A 19,007-nucleotide genomic window follows, 5' to 3' on the forward strand; every position below is an offset into this window, starting at 1 on the left:
GCCCCGGCGCCGCACCACGTGCGCTGAGTCGTGCGTTTATTCGCGAGGACGCAGCGAGGACAGGGCCGGCCTCGGGCCTCCCGGGCTCTGGCTTCGGGACAACCCCCTCTTCTCGGCGGCTCCCGCGTCTTCGGGGCGGGCGGCGAGGGTCCCCGGGGCCGCTGTCCTACGGGCGGCCGCCCCTCTCCCGCCGGTACAGCCTCTGCTCCTCGAGGGCTCGTTCCAGCAGCGGGAGGTGCAGTCCCTCCACGCACGTCAGCACGCGGGCCTTCACCACGGGGCCGCCTGCGGGACAGACACGGCTCAGCGCGCATGCCCGCGCCCCCTCCGCTGCCCCCAGCCCGCAGCCCGCAGCCCGGCGGAGGTCGGACAGGCCCACGAGGCGCTGGGGAGGGGGCCCCGGGCCCGCGCATTATGGGCGCACGCCTGGGACTCGGGGATCGCCCGAAAATCCCGCTCTGTCTCCCTCCCTCGTCATCTCAGTCCCTGCCACCTTCTCTGTGGTCCCCAGGGCGGGGCTGAGTGGGGGTCTCATCGCCATCCCAGTTCCACCTGTACCAAGGGAACGGCATCCTGGGACCGTCTGGCATTGGAAATCAGGGCAACGAGCACCCCGAATGCAATAAACCCAAGGGGAGAGGGTGGCCTTATAGGGGTGAGCCATCCCACCCTGGGCGGGGGGGAGGGGCTTCTAGCAGATCCTGGGGACCCGACAGGAAGGCTGGTCTCTGTTCAGGTGGCAGCAGCAGCCGGAAAAGGGCCTCTGGGGCGGGCCCTGCTCCTTTGCTCTTTTCTTTCTCTCCGTCATGTCCTCGCTGCTCCCCTGGCCGATCAACGAGTCCGCTCAGTGTTCTAGAACACTCCTGCTTCCTCTGATGCGGTTCAGAGCGAGGCTCTGGGTTAGGCAACGTCTATGCTGGCCTCCCTCTCGCCCAGGCCCCTTTATTGACTGAACACAGCCCGGGCAGAAGGCAGAGTGCTGGGCGGCGCAGGTGCCAGCCTTCAACGGGGAAGACGAACTTGTTTGGAACACGAGGTCGCCTGCGGTCACTGGCTCCTGCTGGCCCCAGGGCTGGGCTGCAGAGACCGCACGACCCGTGGACGTCTGGATCTCCCGGCCAGGCCAGTGTGGACGGCTGACTCGCAGCCCTCCTCGGGAAGCGCCGGGCCAGCGGCCCTGACCAGCAGGCAGGGTGTCTGCCTGAACGCCTGAGAGGCCTAGGCCTTTTCTGGGGACACACGTGGCCCTACATCGCTTCCCAGGGCAGCTGCATGTGTTCGGGGCGACACGGGGAGAGCAAGGACAAATTCAGTCTAATTCGGTTAAAAATCTCCAAACAGGGCCCTGGCCAGCTAGCTCAGTTGACCACAGTGTCGTCCCAATAGGCTACGGTTGCAGGTTCCATCCCCAGTCAGGGCTCAGGGCACATTCAAGAATCAACCAGTGAAAGCATGGATAAGTGGAACAACAAATTCTCTCTCCCCTCTCTCTTCCTCTGTAAGATCAATAAATAAACATTTTAAATCTCAAAATAGGATCCTACATCAAATGGTTCCAAACTGCCTGTGTGAAGATTTTCTTAGTTGTTCACTTTACTTCCCAGCACCTTCCTTCCAGTTGTGGCCATCGACAGCCTCCTCCCCTCCCCCGGGGACCCTTCCCCCCCCCGGGGACCCCTCCCCCCCGGGGACCCCTCCCGGCTGATGTATGGAGTGGAGCAAGCTGCTTCTTCAGAGAAACAGCCCTGCAGGGGAATCTCTTCCTGCAAAGATCAAGACCCCAGAGCAAGGAGGAGGGACTGAGGTGTGAGCAGGAGATGAGGGAGGGGCGTATGGAGGTCAGACCTTCCTTCAGGAAGTTTGACTGTGAAGGGAAAGAGGGTCCCAGCTAGGCAGGCATAGAGAGCAGATGACAGTGTTGTTATTATTGTCATTATTAATTATTATTATTACTGAGGCAGGGAAGTCAGAGCAGGGCACAAAGGCCTCAAGCTCTGCCCTCCCCTTCTCGGCTGGAACATCGCAGACATGACCTCCACTGCCCACCTGTCCCACCGCTTCCCCCTCCTCGATTTCCTGTCATTGAGAGGGGAAAGAAGAAAAAAGGAAGAAACTGATGTCTGGAGAGGAGGGACAAGGACCAGGGCACAGGCAGTGGCCCTACAAACGCCAGAAGCCGAGGACCACCCTATGCCCCTTGCCCCCGTTTAACAAAAACCTTCCTCCCGACCCCAGAGGCCGCCGGCTCTCCCTTCTCGGTGGGCCCTGTGGCTTCACTAAGCTGACTGTGCTTCGCTAAATCTCTCTGCCCTTGAATTCCTTCTCGGGCCGTGACAAGGACCGGGTGGGGCTGAGGCCGCCCTCGGCCGCCCGGCATCACTGCCAATGATGATCATTACTTTAACGTGGAAGAGGCTCCGGGCTTTGAACACCGAGCGGGAAGCACCTGTGGGAGCAGGTGAAGGGTCGGCTGCCAGAGCAGCGTCCCTGCGGAGGGCAGGCCAGGACCACGGCGCAGGGAGCGCCTCGGCCAGGGGACCTTCCGGCCCGGCCTGGAGGGAAGGCGCTTCGGTCGGTCGGCTGTGGACGCGTGTGATTGTAGGAGGACGGCGGCTGCGGTGGCCCGTTTCTCCGGGGAGGGAGGAGGTGAGGCGTTTGCCGAAAGGGGCAGGGGAGGGGATGAAGTTGGTGTCTTGCGTAACTGCCTGCCTGAAACAGCCGTGTGGGTTGTGGGACAGGGATTGATCGGGACGTGGGAGGATTGTAGGCAGCGTGGAGGACCCCATGAAAGGAGGGACCCTGAAATCTTTGTGCTAGGAACCCCAGGCGCTGCGTGAACTTGCCCATCCGCAGTGGGGTGGGACGGAGAGGGTGGAGGCCTGGCTTTAATCAGGCGGGAGGGAGAGAAGGCGAGGGCTGAAGGTCTGCCAGGAATGTGGCTGAAAGGACAGGGAGGTGCGGCGGGGGGGGGGGGGGGGGGGGGGGGGAAGCGAGCAGGAGAGAGAGGATGGGAGGAAGGGAGGAGTCCAAAGTCCCTGGGGCGGATGGCGGACGGGGGCGGGCAGAGAGATACGGAGGGTGGACGAGCTGTTTCAGGTGGCAGAGGTGGCGCCAGGCTGGGAGGAGCCGTGGGTGTCAGGCAGCAGGCCACGGGGTGGCAGAACTGGTCCCCAGGGAGCCAGCAGGGTGTGGGGCTGGGGACGCTGACCAGGCCTCCCTGTGGGAGCGAGGGTGGGGAACCGCGGCCCGGGAACCAGCCAGGTGTCAGGCGGGTCCTGGAGGAGCGGACAGGAGGGCCCGTGGAGGAGGACCCGCGTCAGCTGGAAGAAGCCAGAAGGGCGGCATTTACGGGGTTTAACAGAGATCGAAGGCGGCCCCTGGCTGCAGGCACGTTGCCTTCAGCCTGGCGATTCTCTTAGGGACCCCGGAGCTGAGCGGGGCGAGGCTGCGCCCCAATCCCTTAGCGCCTGAACAGGACAGGACGCCTCGAGGGCCTTTGGATGGTGCCCAGAGAGGGTGACACAGCCAGCGAGTTTCGAAACGCAGCTGTCATTTCTTCACCTTTCCTATCGCCTCTGCAAGCGCTCTGGGTAAACATGTCGGACAGGTGACTTTGGGGAGCCTCTTGTCTGTCCTCAGAACCGCCCACCTGGCCACGGGGCACGACTGGTGCCTGGTGACCTTTGTGTCCCCACGGGACTTCGGACCTGGCCGGGGTCAGCCACGCCGTACCCCCTCTGCCCAGGCTGGGGGTGGGGCGGCCGCTTCCATGCTCAGCCCACGCTGGGCCTACACCCTGCCTCTACCTCCTCCTCCTCAAGTTGCTTTCCTGCGTCAGTTGCAAATGATGAGCGTGTATGACTTAGAAACTTGGGGAAATTGTTTTTAAGAAAGAAAAAGGCCCTGGCCGGGTAGCTCAGCTGGTCAGAGCATCATCCAGACACACCAAGGTTGTGGGTTCAATCCCTGGTCAGGGCACATACAAGAATCAACCAATGAATGCATAAGTAAGAGAAACAACTCAATGTTTCTCTCTCTCTCTCTCTCTCTCTCTCTCTCTCTCTTAAAGAATCAATTAAATTCTTTAAAAACAAGGGAAGGAAAATACAGGTTGTAACGTACTCAGTAAACTAGCCACAAGCTGGGAAGACTGCTCCCTGAGCTGAGGGCTGATAGTCCAGGCTCAGCTTCTCCCTTTTGGGCACACTTCGGAGTGGTGCTGGGTGCCTTCCGGGTGCCTCGTTAATGGTCGGATGGACGGGCAGGCCCAGGTGCTGGCAGGCCGAGGTGCTGGCCCGGTCCCTGCTCTACCACATTCCCCACACGCTTTCGCCTGACGAGTCCAGCAGCTGGAGACTTTCAAATGGAGTGCTTTCTCCTGCATTTAGTCACCGTGCTCGCCTCTAAAGAGCGTTCCCTCACCAATCACGTGGTTTCCCTGAAGCCCAGTCCAAACAGAAAAAGGCCGATCATGCAAGGGAAGGAGGCCGCAGGGTGAGGAAGGCCACCAGGAGGAAACAGCTGGCCAGGCCCAGACGCCACCAGATTCGACAGCAGAGGACTGGTTCTCCAATGAGCGGCATTATTTTCATAAAAAGAAAGGAAAGCGGAGGACAGAACTGTCAGAGATGAACAGAGACTTGGAGTATGTGATCCGATGCAATGTGTGAACTTCGGGGCCTGGTTTGAGCTGCCAGTTGTAAACACTCGGCTTGTTTGTTTGTTTTTGAGGCGACTGGGGGACGTGAACATGGACAAGGTCTGAGATTATATGAAGAATGGCTATTGTTTTTGTTGGGTGTGATTGTGGTGGTGGGAGAGAGACATACTGAGGTATTTGTGAGTCAAATGAGACCATGTCCTATATTTGCTTTAAAATACACCAGGGCTACAACATCACCGTGGATGGCTGCATAATATTCTACCGAGTAAATGTACCAGACTTGCTTTAACCAATAATTGATGTACAGTGTACTTATAAGAGCAAAGAATTAAAACAATATGAATGTCCAATGGTCACGTGAATTAGGTCACACATCTAATCTATAAAATATTACATAGCCATTAAACACTATACCTAGAAAAACTTGAAGACTTGTGATATAATGTGAAGCCAAAATAATCAGATCCAACATTGTATGACATCAAACATGTGAAGGAAAATGGCCCAGGGACAGCCACATGGGAGGCAAAGGATGGGAGCACCTGAGTTTTAAAGAGCAACCTTCAACTCTGGAAGCCAAGATTCTTTCAGGCTCTTTTATTCCGCCCCTTGTGTCCTATTTCTCTCTTTTTTAAAAAGTTTTTTTAAAAATATATATTTTTATTGATTTCAGAGAGAAAGGAAGAGGGGGAGGGAGGGAGGGTGGGAAGAGGGAGGGGAAGAGAGAGAGAGGAACATCAATGATGAGAGAGAATCATTGATCGGCTGCCTCCTGCACGCCCCATACTGGGGATCAAACCCACAATCCAGGCATGTGCCCTTGACCAGAATCGAACCCAGGACCCTTCAGTCCGCAGGCCGACACTCTATCCACTGAGCCAAACCAGCTGGGGCTGTCCTATTTCTCTCACCCTGACTTTGGGATGGTTAGTCCAGCCCCACCCTCTCTGAGCCTTGGTTTTCTCATCTATGAACTCGCAATAATGAAGACTCAGGTTAAGGGCTGGTGGGCAGATTCAAAAGATTTAAGCACACCTGGTACCAGGCCGGGACGTTGTGGGCCTTCAGAAATGAATGGTTTCTCTGCACTCCTTCGCAATGCCCTGTGGCAGATCGGCTCTGAGCCCAATCACATGTTTCCCATGAGCCCTTGCACTGTGGGATGATTTGGGAGGAATGTTATCCCCAGTGAGGGACACTATTGGGTCAGAAACCAGACCCAGTCCCAACCGAGCCAGCACTCAGGACCCAGAGTGCAAGAGCATGTGTGAGCCCGGCTTACCCTTCTGCTGCTCGAGCTCCCCGAGGACCAGGTACAGGGAGCCCAGCTGGGCCGGGAACGGCTCCACCAGCTTGGTGCAGACGAGGACCTCGTGCTGCTCGGATCCGTGCTGAGCCGTCAGGGTCGCTCGGGACTCGGTCATGTCGTAGACGCTCAACCTGGAAGTCAGGGAAAGTGCGATCGTTTCTCTCCTTACACACAACCGCCACAGAGCTTGGAGCTTAACAGGTTTGGGGAGGAAAAATGGCCAGCCTTACTTAGATCAGACAAAATAAAAATGGCAGCAACAAATCAGAAAAACTGTTGAGGTATAAATTACCTGCATCAAAAGACACTTGTCCAACGAGTCCTGACAAAAACACACACTTGGTGTAACCACCACCCCCGTCAAGATTTAGTACAGGTCTATCACCCCAACATTCCCTGAGTCTTATCGACAAGAGCCAGCGCTAACTTGCCAAATGTGTGACCCAGTCACCCGGAAGCAGATCCTCCAGGTCCCGTCCAGCCTTCAGGTGTTGGCCCAGCTAATCTACCCCCAAGTTTCCGACCCACAGCAACTATAAAATAATAAGCTTTTGTTTTGTATGATTGTGGTGTGTTTTTTTGTTCCTTTTTGTTTTTGGTTTGTTTTTGAGAGAGGGAGAGACAGAGAGAAACACTGATGTGAGAGAAATCCATTGACTGGTTGCCTCCTGCCTGAGCCCTGACCAGGGCCCCGGCCAGGGAGGAGCCTGCAACCAAGGTACGTTCCCCTGGCCGGAATCAAACCCGGGACCCTTTGGTCCGCAGGCCTATGCTCTATCCACTGAGCCAAACCGGCCAGGCTGTGGTGTTGTTTTCTTTAAGAGAAAGAAGAAGGGAGAAGGAGAGAGAAAGAGAAACATCAATTCGAGAGAGAAACATCCATGAGTCGGTTGCCTCCTTTATGTGCCCCGACCAGAGATTGAACCCGAAACCTGGGTGCCTGCCTGAGACCCTTTGGTGCATGAGATGCTGCTCGAGCCACACAGGCCAGGGCAGAAATCATAAGCTTTCACTCTCCTTTTAAGCCACTAAATTTTGGGGTAATGTGTTACATGGCAATCAAATGACTGACTCGTAGTATACGTGTATGTACACACGTGTATATACATAGTGTATATACATACCCACCCACATATACATATATACATACATACACACATGAAAAAGTATGTAAACACCAAAACATGAGCAGTGGTTGTTCAGGCAGTGGGATCACAGGTGATGTTTGCTTGCTTTCTTTACACCTTTATGAATTGTCTACATTTTTTTAACAATGAATGCATGTTAAGTTTTTAATCATTTTTAATCAGACAAAATGATGACTATTTTAATTGTTTTTTTTGGGGGGAGGCAGCCACTTAACCATCCCCCCCACCTTGTGGAAAAACAAGCCTCTCACCTGCCAAACGTCCTCAGTGCGTCCCCGTCAGGAACCTGGCCGGCGCTGACCTCCCAGGGGAAGTAATAGGTCCCAGGCTTGGGCAGCGTCATCGGCGCCTGTCAGCGAGGCGTTGGGGTGGATTTTTGAAGATTCCTGACACACCAAGCAGAACACAAGGCGGGGATTAACGGATGCCTGAGAGCCACAACCAGCGGACGGTGGTTTAAAATAAAATGAAAATAAATCTTTTTGATAGGTTATGCCTTCACTTATTTTGAAAAACAAAACAACATACAAAAGCTCTACGTGGAGAAATCTTGTTCCTACTCCAACCCCTGTGCAACCCGTCCCCTCCCTTCTCCCCAGACTGGGCGGGGGGAGGGGTCTGCCAAGGGGCAGGAGGCAACCTGAGACCTGTCACCCCCACTCCACTCTGCCATCACAGTATGAAAACACACAGGCGACACCTGAACCGACGAGACCAGGTCATTTTTCTCCTCTCACGACCACGTATATTGTACGCTGAGCTGTCAGTCACAACGCCATCAAATTTATCTTAGTTTTTAAAGGTATCACACAGCAGAATTGATTCTTTGGGGGCACACACTCACACATTAAACCTCAACTTTTCCTTTTCAAACAAAAGTGGCTATGTGTTTATTAAGACAAGCACAGCTGGCTCCATAAATCACCAGCCACATATTATCACACATTCCATAACGTTTCCAAGAAGATCTATCGGGATGGGCTTCTCTTCGACTCAGCTGGATTTCAACTCATCTCCCTAGGAGTCTGAGCAGGGGTGCAACCTGTAACTAAGGGCCCTGCCCTTTTTGTTCCCCAAGACACTTCTGGGAGAGAAAAAAAATCCCTGTCAGGAACAAGAGAAATCGTCTTCTTTTTTTAAGGACTGGCAAGTTTGAAAATACGGTACAGGAAGGATGGTGAACCAATCTGACTGCTTCTTCCATCTCTCCTGAAGCGATTGCCAAGATGCGTGGGGTCGGGCTGAAGGTCAGAGAAGGAAGGCCTGTAACCAAGTTCATCAGCGCTTTTACCAGCTTTGGGTTTGTTTCTTGAAGACAAGAACCTCGCCTGTGGATGCTTACCACTCCACAACTAGGTTAGATTACCGGTTTATTATGAAAGGAGGTAACTCGGGAACAGGCCCATGGAAGAGTGCACAGGGCAAGGTGTGTGGGAAGCGGCGGGGGGGCGGGGAGGGGAGTGTCCACGCCCTCTGAGGGCACCACTCTCCCACACACACACCTCCACATGTTCGCCAACCCGTTCACGTTCTAGAAGTGAAATTCTTTGTCAGCCGATATTGCACTACGAATCTTCAATCTGAAAACTTGTTACACATGACTTGAACTACGGCCTCAAAAGGTCCTAGCGCACGGGGATAACAAATGTTACACCGATCTCAGCGATATGGATTTCACAGTAACCAGATTAAAGGGTTATCTTCCTCTGTCTTTAAACGTTTGCCAATCAGAGGAAATGTATTCAGAGAAGAATCATCCATGGATGCTAAAGGCACTGGCTACACGTCTGATGTGTCTAATACAGCATATGGGACATTATTCAATATTTATTGAATGGATGCAGAAGAGAGTGAACACCAAAACCATCTACCCCGCACTCAGCTTGGGACACAGAGAACCCCAACCACACCTTACTGCCTACGTTAGAGTGACATTGTGGTCTGCTGTCTTCACTGGCATTTCTTTCCTCTTCCTCCACCGCCCAGGCCAGGCAAATGGTCTGAATATCAACAACCAGTTTGCCCACTGAGATTCTTTGAATTCCCTCCCCTTACTGTTTCCCCCAATTTTGGACTGTTGTACAGTCATTCTTACCCAATCCTAATCAAGACTCTAAACTGAAAAACTGGCCTTAAACCAAACCCGCAATTCTCAAAAAACCCTGGCCTTACCTTCTCCTCTCAGAGACACTGCCCAAGTTTTGCCGAGGAGCGTTCTCCTTGCCCGAGGAAGCAATAACCTTGGCTTTGTTGTGTTGGTGATCTTCTGAGCCAGTTTTTGCCAAGAGGAATACAATCTAAACACAGTAGCCAAAATAAATATCTTAATGCCTGGGAACATTAAAAACAGCATCAGTAATAGTGCCTTCCCCAAGTATACCAGAGTGTGAGACAAAACAATCAGTAATCATGAACGTGTATTTATTTAAAATTTTGCTATTCTGTTCATTGTGGATTTTCTTGTATTAATTTTGATTTTTAAAAATGTTTTATTGAAACACTGTTAATTTGCCGAAACCGGTTTGGCTCAGTGGATAGAGCGTCGGCCTGCGGACTCAAGGGTCCCAGGTTCGATTCCGGTCAAGGGCATGTACCTTGGTTGCGGGCACATCCCCAGTGGGGGGTGTGCAAGAGGCAGCTGATCGATGTTTCTCTCTCATCGATGTTTCTAACTCTCTATCCCTCTCTCTTCCTCTCTGTAAAAAATCAATAAAATATATTTAAATAAAATAAAATAAAACACTGTTAATTTTTTGGTACTTCCTTACACTTTGTGTTGGAGGTGAATGATTCACTCGTTGTACCCTATTCCCAGAGCTGGAAGGAAGAGCATTAAATTTATAGTTTTGTGGACAGAAAAAAAAGGTTCTACGGAAAGTTAACTTCACAGGGTGATCTGATCATAAATTCCTAAATGGGCACGTCATCATGGTGGGCAATCACATCCCAGGCCTGTAACTTCTGTAGTAAAAGGTTTTAAGCCAGCCTTGTCCATTGTTCTTGTGCAGCTAAGTTAACACAGCTTTGAAATAAGCAAAATCACCCTCACGAGAGCACCTAACGTTGATAACGGTCCTGTAATCCAATCCCCCCTTGCTTTTCCCCACTTCCATGTAATCTTCCTTACATCTTCTCCTTTCATTCCAAATACATAAAAGCTGCAAAATTGTTACTCTCCGTAGCATTTGAGATCTTGCTTCCCCAAATATGGCCTCAATTTGGCTCAAATAGACTCATAAAAATTCTCTACAGGTTTGGCCATTTCTTACATTTTTAAAAACAGGATTAAGGATGTTGATGACGTTATAAAGGTAAATTAGGGAAGATATAAAGGGGATGGTGTGTAGTGTGCTTTATCTTCATCATCATGGCATTAAGTCAAAGGCTAATGAAAACGAACAAATAAAGAAACAGCATCTAAGCGTTTTACTTATCAACTTTTTAGGAACCAGAACGAAGAGCACAACTGATGAAAAGTGGCTGCTTCTAAGGCTGCACTTTGCTTTTCGTCCCAAACCCTCCTGTACTAGGTCTTTAAAAAACGTGTGCATTTACAACTTGGATGACGACGATGATAATTGTGAAAACAATAAAGTGGATTCCAAGATCTCCAAGTACAGGGCCAGCTCGGTCTCATTCCAAGTCCGCGCCCACCAGCCCAAACCCAGTTCCCAGCGCCCACGCCTCTGGCAGCCAAGACGCCACGGTCTTAACAAAGGACAGAGCCTCTCCCCGGTGCTACTGCTGTCCCCGTCCCTTTCGGATCCGATCTGGGCGGCTTTGGGGAGATCCTACGACCTCCCTTAGCAACTGCGCCAAGCCCACAGGCTCCCCACCCCCAGGACCTTGAGTCTCCTTCCCCGCTCTTTCCCGGGGAGGCCTTGGCGCGTGGACCCGGAAGCGGCAGGGTGGGCACGTCCCAGGGCGCAGGCGCAATCCTCCTTTACCTTGTTGTCCCGCCCCCTCCCAAGCCTCCAGCCAACCAGTTTGGGCGTCCGGGCCGGCTTTTGCTTCCTTTTTCCGCCCCGCGTGATCGCGCGACCAGGGGCGGTACTGAGCGCGCCGCACTTCCCCCTCCCTCCCGGCAATTGCTTGAGCAGCTTCCGGGGTCTCTTCCCCGGGTTTGGGGGGGTCGGGTCAGGGGCTCCCCGGGCCGAGAGGTGGGGATTCGCCTTTCCGGGGGCTGACCTGAGCCTAGGAGACCACTCGGCGCCGCCGCCTCCTTGGCTAAGGCCGCTCACACGCCCGGCAGCCGCGGGGAGGTGGAGGGGGCGGGCCGGGGCGGGGCGGGCCGGGGGCGGGGACTCGCGCGGTCCTGGGGCAGCTCCTGGGCCCGGCCCGCGCCGGAGATTCTGGGAGATTCTGACACCCTTCGTCGACGCCGTCTCGGCCTCCGCTGCTTCTGATGGCTGTCACCATGAATCAGGACCTGCGCCGGGAGCGGGCCTCCGCCAGCTTCAACCCCGAGCTGCTCACGCACATCCTGGACGGCAGCCCGGAGAACACCCGGCGACGCCGAGAGATCGGTGAGGGCTGCGGGCCAGGCCTCCCTCGATACAGCCTGGGGGAGCTGTAGGACGTAGGCTCTGGCCCAGCTTTAGGGGAGCCGGGACCCCCCCACTTCTGGGGGCGGCCTGGGGCAGGGGGGGGGGACGGATCGCCCATCCGCAGAGGGGACCTGGGCCGTGACTCTGAACCCAGCTGTGATTCAGGGCGGTGTAACGGAGCCCAGAATGTCTGTCTTCGTCTTGATGCCCTTTACTCCCTTCCAGAGAACCTGATTCTGAACGACCCAGACTTCAAGCACGAGGACTTGAACTTCCTCACTCGCAGCCAGCGTTACGAGGTGGCCGTGAGGAAGAGTGCCACCCTGGTGAAGAAGATCAGGGAGTTTGGCATCTCAGACCCTGATGAAATCATGTGGTTTAAAAAGTAGGTATGCCTTAGCGCAGATCCAGGGTTCACCGATGACAAAAGCCCGGACTTTAAATCCGCGGTCCGTGGGTGCTTGTCCATCGGGCCTGGCGTTGGAAGACTCCGACTGGCCTGTTTGCACGCCACTTGAGAGTTGTGTGTGTGGAAGAGAATGTTGACCTTTGTACCTAAGCCTTTTAAAAGAATGACATTGTGGAGTGCTGATAACGCATTGGTGACCCTGCAGTGTTCATTCTCAAGAATCGTACAGATTCTTTCCGCCTGGAGCCTCCATTTGAGTGATTCCCATTCAGAATGCCTTGGCTCTTGGTGGGAAGGAGGCTTGCTGCCTTTAGATGCTGGATTCCGAGGGAATTTTCCCTTGCCAGACCAAACAGTAGTAAATATTTCGTAGCAATAACGTTGTGTTTTTCTACGGTAGTGTGTAGATCTTGAGTTTTAAGTAATGGGAAACGGGATGGATGAAGACCTTTAGTCAAACCTCAGAATGAATAGAAAGCACCCTAAGAACTCGGCGTTGTTGAATCTGGTGGCAGTGTTAACCGGTTCTCTGGTGCATATGAGGCCTCATAAAAAATACCGTGGTCCCAGCGCTGAGCAGAGTACCTTCCTTTTTTTCAGACAATCTGTGTGTTTTTTTTTGTTGTTGTTTTTTTGTTTTTTAATTGGAAAAAAAAATGCTCTGTGTTTTTGCCTTTATCTAAGCTAACACTCTATAATTACATGATCTTATTAATACAAGATTCCCTTTGGCCTGTAGCACCCCTTACACTTCTCACTTATTCCTGGGCATTTCCTCTTTTAGGTTTCTATATTTTAGAAGAACTTCACTATTAGAACTTCACTTTAGAAGAACCTATTTTCATCAATAAAGATGAAATATGATGAGTAGTGTATATTCAAAAGCCAAGAAAAAAATGAGACATGTTACAAGTTTTGCCTTTATGTAGTAACTAGAGGCCTGGTGCACGAAATTCATGCACAGGTAGTGTCCCTAGGCCTGGCCTGCATCAGGGTCAATCAGGGCCTTCTGGCTGCTTCATTCCGCACCGCCCCCTGGTGGTCAGCTCATGTCATAGCGAGTGATCAAACTCCTGGTCGAACTCCCAAGGGGACACTTTGTTTATTAGCCTTTTATTTATATGTAGTCATTTCTCCCATAATACTGCCTGTAGTTCATTTGGTATCTAATTTTTTTCTAATTTTTATTTTTTAAGAGAGGAAGGGAGAGGGAGAGAGAGATAGAAGCATCAATGATGAGAGAGACTCATTGATCGGCTGCCTCCTGCACTCCCCCCCCCCCCCCGCCCCGCCCCCAACCCCGGGGATCAAGCCCACAACCAGGGCATGTGCCCTGACCTGGAATCGAACCATGACCTCCCTGGTTCATAGGTTGGTGCTCAACCACTGAGCCACGCCGACCAGGCTGGTATCTAAGTATTAACTTTACCTCACTGTTATTGTCAATGTAAAATAATTTACTGTGGCCCTTAGCACTACCCTCCGAATTCCTTTCCGTTTTTGTTATAAAAATACAATTTACTTTTGGTAGCCCAAATTAAGAGTACTTACTTCCAAATGCTCTTTTTTTATTTTTAAAGTTTGTAGCTTATGGCTGGGGAGATACTGAGGTGGAGCAGTGATTTTCAACCCTTTCCATCTCATGTCACACATGAACTCATTACTAAAATTCTGTGGCACACCAAAAAACACATTTTTTGCTAATCTGACAAAAAGAAAAGGTATAATTTTGATTCATTTACACCAGACGACTGTTGTGTTGGCTGTTGTCATTTTTTTTTATTTGACAAGTTAAGAGAAAAGAGGTCAGTGCCCTTGACTAAATGGTCAGATATTATATGTTCTTTGTTTTAGAGAACTTTTAAAGCTTTCTTTAAATTTTTTATTGATTTTAGGGAGAGAGAGAGAAACATTGATTTGTCCCACTTATTTATGCTCTTATTGGTGATTTTTGTATGTGCCCTGACTGGAGATCAAACCCCAAATCTTGGCATGTCAGGACAGTGCTCTAACCAGCTGAGCTACCTGACCAGAGCTGGTATCGCATGTTTTAAAAATTCCTGTGACACACCAGTGCGCCTCTTGCCACACACCTGCTGAAAATCACTGAGGTAGAGCAACTCCCTAGAAGATTATGTTTCTGAATTACCCAACATGGGTTTGTAAACCTTAAAATATTACTGAGATTTTATTATTCCTTAAGGTAACACAAAAACAGGTTTATTTTGTTTTGCTTTTAAGTGGTTGATGCAATGTAGTTCAGAGTTGGATAGACGATTTCATCATCTCAGACTCAAGTGAAGTCATGAGGAAATAGGACAAAGTCCTTAATGTGGGTTAAAGATTAGTGGACAGCAGGCAGTTTGGTATTATTTTTTTAAAATATATTTTATTGTTTTTTTACAGAGAGGAAGGGAGAGGGATAGAGAGTTAGAAACATTGATGAGAGAGAAACATCAATCAGCTGCCTCTTGCACACTCCCCACTGGGGATGTGCCCGCAACCAAGGTACATGCCCTTGACCGGAATCGAACCTGGGACCTTTCAGTCTGCAGGCCGACGCTCTATCCACCGAGCCAAACCGGTTAGGGCAGCAGTTTGGTATTATTTTTCATGACGTAGACCTTGCTGTTTGGGGATTAAAGGACAAACTTTAACTGCCCTTTGACATCCTTCCAATATCCATAGGATATGACAGGGAGATAAATATGTTATCGTAGGGGATTGAAAAGTAATCTTGGCAAGTATTGAATGCCAAGTCTTAAGCCTCCTTTGAATGTAACTGACACCCATGTCTTACATAACTAAGACAGGTAACCCTGACATAGCTTCAATTGTGAGGTACATCAGATTTCTTAAATGCTAAAATTGGGGTGGGGGCCTGCTAGAATTGATGGAAAACCAGAGTATTTCTCTTTCTGGGGATTTTGGGCACTTACTGGTCTCTTTTACATCTACTTCCATCAAAATATAACTCACTTTTGAAGGTGACTGAATGTTAGTAAAACAACTTTGAAATTTCTCAACTTGAGCAACAACAGAATTTTTCAGTCTTTGAGAAAATAAGACCTTGCTGTTGGGGGGATATAGAAGCTGTTTTTCTAATCTTCTTTCCTGTAATTTTGTCTGTTAACTAGACTATTTGCTATGAAAAAAACTGTTCTTAAGAGTAATTTAAAATTCTAATGAGAATCAGCCATGGATTTTGTTATCTTTTTTAGGTTTTTATTTATTTTTTATTGGTTTTGAGAGAAACATCGATTTGTTGCTGCACTTATGTCTCATTGGTTGCTGCTTGTATGTCCCCTGACCAGGAGTTGAACCGCACCTTGGCGTAGCAGGACCACGCTCTAACCACCCGAGCTACCTGGTGGGGCCCTTAGGTTTTCAAAGCCGGTTCCCTGGAAGCATCTTCAGGAGAGATTAAACATAACTTGAAAACAAGCACTCAGCCCTGACTGGTTTCCTCAGTGGTTAGAGCATCAGCCTTTGGACTGAAGGGTCTTGGGTTCAATTCCTAGTCAAGGGCACATACCTCGGTTGCAGACTTGATCCCGGCAACCAGTCAATGTGTCTCTCTCACATCGATGTTTCTCTTTCTCTCCCCCATCCCTACCTCTCCTCCATTCTCTCTAAAAAAAAAAAATCAATGGGAAAAATATCCCTGGGTGAGGATTAAAAAAACAAGCACTCAGATTTTGTTAAGTTCATTTTTTCTCTCTTTTTTTAAAGTATTTTTTTTATTGCTTTCAGAGAGGAAGGGAGAGGGAGAGATAGAAACATCAATAATGAGAGAGAATCATGGATCGGCTGCCTCCTGGGGATCAAGCCTGCAACCCGGGCATGTGCCCTGACTGGGAATCGAACCGCTGACCTCCTGGTTCATAGGTTGACACTCAACCACTGAGCCACATCGGTCGGGCATTAAGTTGATTTTCAAGGGGCCTCCAAAAAAACCCACACAGCTCAGTATGTTATTAAGAACATAAATATCTCGCAGTCTTTATTTTGTGTCACATTTTCCCTTCTCAGTTCCCTAGAATTTTGTGTGTGCCATTGTCGTCATTTTATAAACCCACAACCTCAGTTCCCTCTTGAAAGTAGGAGTGTCTTTTTTTTTTTGACACCATTTTTAGCACCTGAGTGACTGCTTGTATTTCTCAGAAATCTCATTTCCTCGTTTGGTAAGACACTCGTTAGGGAGTGCTCTGATTCTCGTCCTGCCTTTGACAATGACTTCTACACTCAACTGTGGATTGGCTGGGTGAGGTGGGGTGTTTGTGAAGTGTGTTCCTTCCCTCAGGGCAGCAGTAAAGTGCTGCTAACCCGAGTTACTGGGAAAGCAGCTCCCCTCTTCTGTTCACACCCCCGTCCCCTCTCTCCCTCCACTCAGTTTCAGGCACAGTTGATGTTGCTGTAAAAACCAGAGACCGTGGGTGATGGCTAGTCCAGGTGTTCCTTGGGTGTGTGAGTGTCCCAGCACCTCTGGAGGGTGATCCTCCCCCCGAAAGAGGGTGGGGTGATTTCAGGGCCTCTGCAGAAGTGAAAAGGGGCAGCCTACCCTCCTGTCCCTGCATTCATGCTCTGCTTGTACAGACCAGGACCCTGGCGGCCACACCACCTCCTCTGCAGCCCTGGAGAAGTCCTGAACATCAGTTGTTCATTTTGTGCTTCAGGCTCTTTCGACAGACAGATGGGACAAAATCGGCCCCTGTAAAACCCATCCTGCATTGTAGCCAAGGCTGCTGTGTAATTTGTCTTTTGATTATTTCACAGCTTCTGTTCTATGAGAAAATAGTTGAAGACTGAATTTTATGACGATGAGAATTCCTTTAGTCCAGAGTAATTTTCAGAGACCATTGGCGAGAGTTTAACAGGCTCACGGTGCCTTCTGACCCATCTGTAAACTCTGAAGGCCTTTAGCCATCTCCCGCCCTGGAATATAGAGCTACGTAGCAGCCTGGGTGTTTGCTTCAGTTATCTAGGGAAGGTGGTTTACATCCTTCTTTTCTTTTCATCTGCAATATGTTACTAGGCGTCTCTAAGAGAATTCTCTTTTTAACATAGCCACAATAGTGTTGGCATGCAGAAAACAGTAACAGAAATTAATTAATGCATCAAATATCCAGTTGGTGTTCACTTTCCTGACTTATATATATATATATTTTTTTAGTGTTGTTTTTTTAAGTTGAATTTTATGGGGTGACATTGGTTAATAAGATTACACTAGCATAGGTTTCAGGTGTATGGTGTTATAACACATCATCTGCACGTTGTATTGTGTGATCACCACCCCAAGTCCAGTCTCCTTCCTACATTCTTCTTTAGGATTTTTTGTTAACAAATCTACAAATAAGTGTTGTATGGAATTCTTTTGATTTTACATATAAGTAAAACCTGAAATAAAGCAAAAGTAAAGACCAAAAAATCCAACCAATCACACCAACAAGACAAAAAACAAAAGGTGTTTTTAGGCTAACACGATGGTAGATTGGCTTCCTGGATCAAGTATGGAATTAAAGAGGAACTCTGACCCTGCAATGATAAGGGGCAGAAAAGATACCACTAGATTCTGCTGTTGGCTCCCGGTGGTAAAATGGTCAATTTTGCACTGAATCTCACAGGCAGGGGCTAAGTGTTCCTGACCTCCCCCCGGGCCCGGCAGGCAGGCAGGGCGGTAGATGCAGTTTCCAGTGCGGCTGAGACCTTTTCTTTTCTCTCCTGTAGACTGCATATGATCAATTTTGTGGAACCAGTGGGCCTCAATTTCTCCATGTTTATTCCCACCTTGCTGAATCAGGGCACCACTGCTCAGAAAGAGAAATGGCTGCTTTCCTCCAAAGGACTCCAGATAATTGGCACCTACGCCCAGACGGAGCTGGGCCACGGTTAGTCCACAAACGAGGGCCAGTGGGTAACCCGCCTCAGGACTTCGCTTACCAGCTGACTCCCGGCATTCGGTGTCTGTCTGCTGCTGAACATTTGGGATTTTATTTTTAAATGGTCAAATGTTAAAGAAAAGTCAGTGCCCCATCCTCTCGGAGATCATTTCCCCATAAACTGGTCCCAGGACTCTGGTCTGAAACATCCTTCATTGGTATTTACTGTTGCTCTGTATGCCCATTTTAACGGGGTTGAGCACTTTGGGAAGATGGGGTTGAAAATGTGGCAAAGAGCCCCGTTGTGTTGGTGTCTGATTGAGGTGTTGGAAATTCTTGAGAGGGTTAATGCCTCTCTCTACATCTGGTAGATGCGTCTGCTTTCATCGAATGTGGATTTTAATGGGGGCGGAGGATTAGAGCAGTTAAGTCTTACTCATGATTTCATCGCCCACTAGCGGGGTGATAAAGTGGTTTGAAAAAAAGTCGATGATTCTTTGTTTCTTTTATACATCTTATCTATACATGTCCATGTTCTCCGCATTATGAATAATTCTCGGTTAAATTGTTCCTAAACGCCTGGCTACTTGCAAAGTTTTGTGTTTGGTCTCGATGTGAAACAAGTTTGTTTTCGTGGACAAGGCCCTTGGCAGGTTTGTGTGTCTTGAATTTGCATTGCCCTGTCTCATTGCTAATTACCATATGGCTTCCATTATGTAAATAAAGGAGAGTAAAGAGAGGGAAAGAGGATTTGGTGCATTTTGACTTGTGAGCTGGTTTAAGAAAATGCTTTTTATCCTAATCCCCGAGAGGGCTCCCACTCTGGTTCCGTGGTGTTCTGAGTGCCTCGTGGAACGCCTAAGATGTGAGCTTCCGGACGGCCAGTTCTGAAATCACGAGCCTGGAGAAAGGGAAGGGAAGCCCCGTTCCCCGGGCTTTCTGTCTTGGAGTGGGGGCGGGGAGAGCGAGAGAAACTGTGTTTTGTCGTCTGGAAATGGGTTGTGGTGCAGAACCCTTTTTCTCTTTCAGTATTTATCACTGCAGCATGTTAT

General features: G+C 49.9%; 2 protein-coding genes across 6 annotated transcripts in view; one reads left to right on the plus strand and one right to left on the minus strand.

Moving 5' to 3' along the window:
* TEN1 (TEN1 subunit of CST complex) lies at positions 1-11,434 on the minus strand. 4 transcript variants are annotated; one of them, XM_079796824.1, is made up of 5 exons: positions 11,309-11,434; positions 9,293-9,417; positions 7,372-7,506; positions 5,946-6,103; positions 1-285 (listed from the first exon to the last, which is right to left on the minus strand). In XM_079796824.1, exons 3-5 carry the CDS (start codon positions 7,461-7,463, stop codon positions 167-169), a joined length of 369 nt encoding a protein of 122 aa, XP_079652950.1. In that variant the 5' UTR covers positions 7,464-7,506; positions 9,293-9,417; positions 11,309-11,434; the 3' UTR covers positions 1-166. The 4 variants fall into 4 exon arrangements, with proteins under 4 accessions (XP_079652950.1, XP_079652948.1, XP_079652949.1 ...); XM_079796822.1 differs by having other exon boundaries at positions 11,068-11,379; XM_079796823.1 differs by lacking the exon at positions 11,309-11,434 and adding an exon at positions 10,966-11,039.
* Positions 11,406-19,007, plus strand: part of ACOX1 (acyl-CoA oxidase 1) — a 25,071-nt gene continuing 17,469 nt past the window's right edge. Inside the window, exons 1-3 of one of the 2 annotated variants that reach the window (XM_079796819.1) lie at positions 11,406-11,646; positions 11,893-12,052; positions 17,804-17,964. In XM_079796819.1, coding sequence (XP_079652945.1) covers positions 11,526-11,646; positions 11,893-12,052; positions 17,804-17,964 — 442 coding nt within the window. In that variant the 5' untranslated portion in view covers positions 11,406-11,525. The remainder of the gene's footprint in view (positions 11,647-11,892; positions 12,053-17,803; positions 17,965-19,007) is intronic. The other variant, XM_079796820.1, reaches the window with a different exon arrangement.

This window comes from Cnephaeus nilssonii, assembly GCF_951640355.1.
Source record: "Cnephaeus nilssonii genome assembly, chromosome: 19".
In the NCBI taxonomy this organism is placed as follows: domain Eukaryota; kingdom Metazoa; phylum Chordata; class Mammalia; order Chiroptera; family Vespertilionidae; genus Cnephaeus; species Cnephaeus nilssonii.